The 3,709-nt window shown below is 38.5% G+C and overlaps 1 protein-coding gene across 1 annotated transcript; it reads right to left on the bottom strand.

Moving 5' to 3' along the window:
• Positions 1 to 205: 205 nt before the first annotated feature.
• Positions 206 to 1,538, bottom strand: LOC124030738 (protein CBFA2T1-like; the record flags this gene model as incomplete). Its single annotated transcript, XM_046341945.1, has 2 exons — positions 1,409 to 1,538; positions 206 to 447 (listed from the first exon to the last, which is right to left on the bottom strand). Coding segments are annotated over exons 1-2 (360 nt in total), but the record flags the coding sequence as incomplete, so codon positions are not given.
• Positions 1,539 to 3,709: the final 2,171 nt, after the last annotated feature.

Here is a 3,709-nt window from a genome sequence, read left to right as displayed (position 1 = left end):
ACAGGAGGGTCTCTCTCCAGGAACATGGTTGGAGTTATAACCTACAGGAGGGTTTTTCTCCAGGAACATGGTTGGAGTTATAACCTACAGGAGGTTATCTCTCAGGGAACATGGTTGGAGTTATAACCTACAGGAGGGTATCTCTCCAGGAACAGGGTTGGAGTAAAAACTTCCAGGAGGACATCTCCCTGGTTTAAAGACTCACCACCAGCCCCAGCACCAGCATGCGGACGCGTTCTCCGATCTCGGGTGAGATGTCGTTGCCGAACTGCTGTAGAGTTGTGAGGAAGCGTTTCAGCTTGCTGAGCTGCCGGGCACCGCACGCAAGAGGGAGCAGCTGATTCGCCAGCGAGGAAGATGAGGAGCTAGGCCCGTTGCTGAAGCCGTTGGGTGGCGAGGGAGCTCCATTTAATGCTGTGGGGGAGTGGCTGTTGTTGCCGTTGGTTACTGTAAACACAAAGAAGATTGAGAAAACACACGAGGATTAAATACGACAATATAATACATAACACCAGGATTAAACACAGCAATATAATAAATAACACCAGGATTAAACACAGCAATATAATAAATAACACCAAGATTAAACACAGCAATATAATAAATAACACCAAGATTAAACACAGCAATATAATAAATAACACCAAGATTAAACACAGCAATATAATAAATAACACCATGATTAAACACAGCAACATAATAAATAATATGTAGTACAGTATACCTCTAACCCTTCAGAGTGTAGTATAGTATAACTCTAACCCTTCAGTGTAGTATAGTATAACTCTAACCCTTCAGAGTGTAGTATAGTATAACTCTAACCCTTCAGAGTAGTATAGTATACCTCTAACCCTTCAGAGTGTAGTATAGTATAACTCTAACCCTTCAGTGTAGTATAGTATAACTCTCACCCTTCCTTCAGAGTGTAGTACAGTATACCTCTAACCCTTCAGTGTAGTATAGTATAACTCTAACCCTTCAGAGTAGTATAGTATAACTCTAACCCTTCAGAGGGTAGTATAGTATAACTCTAACCCTTCAGAGTAGTATAGTATACCTCTAACCCTTCAGAGTGTAGTATAGTATAACTCTAACACTTCAGTGTAGTATAGTATAACTCTCACCCTTCCTTCAGAGTGTAGTATAGTATAACTATAATCCTTCAGTGTAGTATAGTATACCTCTAACCCTTCAGAGTGTAGTATAGTATAACTCTAACCCTTCAGAGTGTAGGTAATGAGCTTGAGGCTATGATTACGTTCCCGGATATGGGATTGCTCGACACTAGAGGTTAACAGTAAAGTCCGAACCTGTTTTATCATGTGACCAATAGGATTTATATGGTTGGAACAGTCTCATAGCGATAGCAGGATACACTATCTGTCTGTGTGTATGTGTCAGTACTTACATGTAGTAGGTGTGAAGGAGCTGGTTCGAGGGGCTCCCTGGGTGGTTGGAGGAGGAGGAGGCATGGTGGTTGGAGTTAACCTGGATAGTGTTTTCACATCCGCAGGTGAGTCGGGCATAGTGGAGCACTTCTCAGTGTGATCTGGAGACACAGAGGAGGAATACACTGTTTTCGGTACATGTAGGTAACATGGTCATTTAGGTAACATGGTCATTTAGGTAACATGGTCATTTAGGTACATGTATGTAACATGGTCATGTAGGTAACATGGTCATTTAGGTAACATGGTCATTTATACATGTATGTAACATGGTCATTTAACATGGTCATGTACATGGTCATTTAGGTAAGGTACATATGGGTAACTTGGTCATTTAGGTACATGGTCATGGTCATGTAGGTAACATGGTCATATAGGTCATTTAGGTACATGTATGTAACATCATTTAGGTAACATGGTCATTTAGGTACATATAGGTAACATGGTCATTTAGGTAACATGGTCATTTAGGTAACATGGTCATTTAGGTACATGTATGTAACATGGTCATATAGGTAACATGGTCATTTAGGTAACATGGTCATTTAGGTACATATAGGTAACATGGTCATTTAGGTAACATGGTCATTTAGGTAACATATTTAGGTAACATGGTCATTAGGTAACATGGCCATTTAGTGTGTCATATAGGTAACATGGTCATTTAGGTAACATGGTCATTTAGGTACATATAGGTAACATGGTCATTTAGGTAACATGGTCATTTAGGTAACATGGTCATTTAGGTAACATGGTCATTTAGGTAACATGGTCATTTAGGTAACATGGTCATTTAGGTAACATGGTCATTTAGGTAACATGGTCATTTAGGTAACATGGTCATTTAGGTAACATGGTCATTTAGGTAACATGGTCATATAGGTAACATGGTCATTTAGGTAACATGGTCATTTAGGTAACATGGTCATATAGGTAACATGGTCATATAGGTAACATGGTCATATAGGTAACATGGTCATTTAGGTAACATGGTCATTTAGGTACATATAGGTAACATGGTCATTTAGGTAACATGGTCATTTAGGTAACATGGTCATTTAGGTACATGTATGTAACATGGTCATATAGGTAACATGGTCATTTAGGTAACATGTTCATTTAGGTACATATAGGTAACTTGGTCATTTAGGTACATGTAGGTAACATGGTCATGTAGGTAACATGGTCATGTAGGTAACATGATTCCAGGTACATGGTCATCATGGTCATATAGGTAACATGGTCATTTAGGTACATGTAGGTAACATGGTCATGTAGGTAACATGGTCATTTAGGTAACATGGTCATTTAGGTAACATGGTCATTTAGGTACATATAGGTAACATGGTCATTTAGGTAACATGGCCATTTAGGTAACATGGTCATATAGGTAACATGGTCATTTAGGTAACATGGTCATTTAGGTAACATGGTCATTTAGGTAACATGGTCATTTAGGTAAAATGGTCATTTAGGTAACATGGTCATTTAGGTAACATGGTCATTTAGGTAACATGGTCATATAGGTAACATGGTCATATAGGTAACATGGTCATGTAGGTACATGGTCATATAGGTAACATGGTCATTTAGGTAACATGGTCATTTAGGTAACATGGTCATTTAGGTACATGTAGGTAACATGGTCATGTAGGTAACATGGTCATTTAGGTAACATGGTCATGTAGGTAACATGGTCATGTAGGTAACATGGTCATTTAGGTAACATGGTCATATAGGTACATGTATGTAACATGGTCATATAGGTAACATGGTCATTTAGGTAACATGGTCATTTAGGTAACATGGTCATTTAGGTAACATGGTCATATAGGTAACATGGTCATTTAGGTAACATGGTCATTTAGGTAACATGGTCATTTAGGTACATATAGGTAACATGGTCATTTAGGTAACATGGTCATTTAGGTAACATGGTCATGTATGTAACATGGTCATATAGGTAACATGGTCATTTAGGTAACATGGTCATTTGCATGGTCATGTCATATAACATGGTCATTTAGGTAACATGGTACATTTAGGTAACATGGTCATATAGGTAACATGGTCATTTAGGTAACATGGTCATTTAGGTACATGGTCATGGTCATATAGGTACATGGTCATAGGTAACATGGTCATTTAGGTACATATAGGTCATTTAGGTAACATGGTCATGTATGTAACATGGTCATATAGGTAGCTGTGGTCATTTTAGGTAACATGGTCATGTAGGTAACATGGTCATTTAGGTACAT

Source organism: Oncorhynchus gorbuscha, unplaced genomic scaffold (genome assembly GCF_021184085.1).
Source record: "Oncorhynchus gorbuscha isolate QuinsamMale2020 ecotype Even-year unplaced genomic scaffold, OgorEven_v1.0 Un_scaffold_14734, whole genome shotgun sequence".
NCBI lineage: Eukaryota > Metazoa > Chordata > Actinopteri > Salmoniformes > Salmonidae > Oncorhynchus > Oncorhynchus gorbuscha.
The sequence above is the reverse complement of the archived record's forward strand: the minus strand, read 5'-3'. Positions and strand labels throughout refer to the sequence as shown.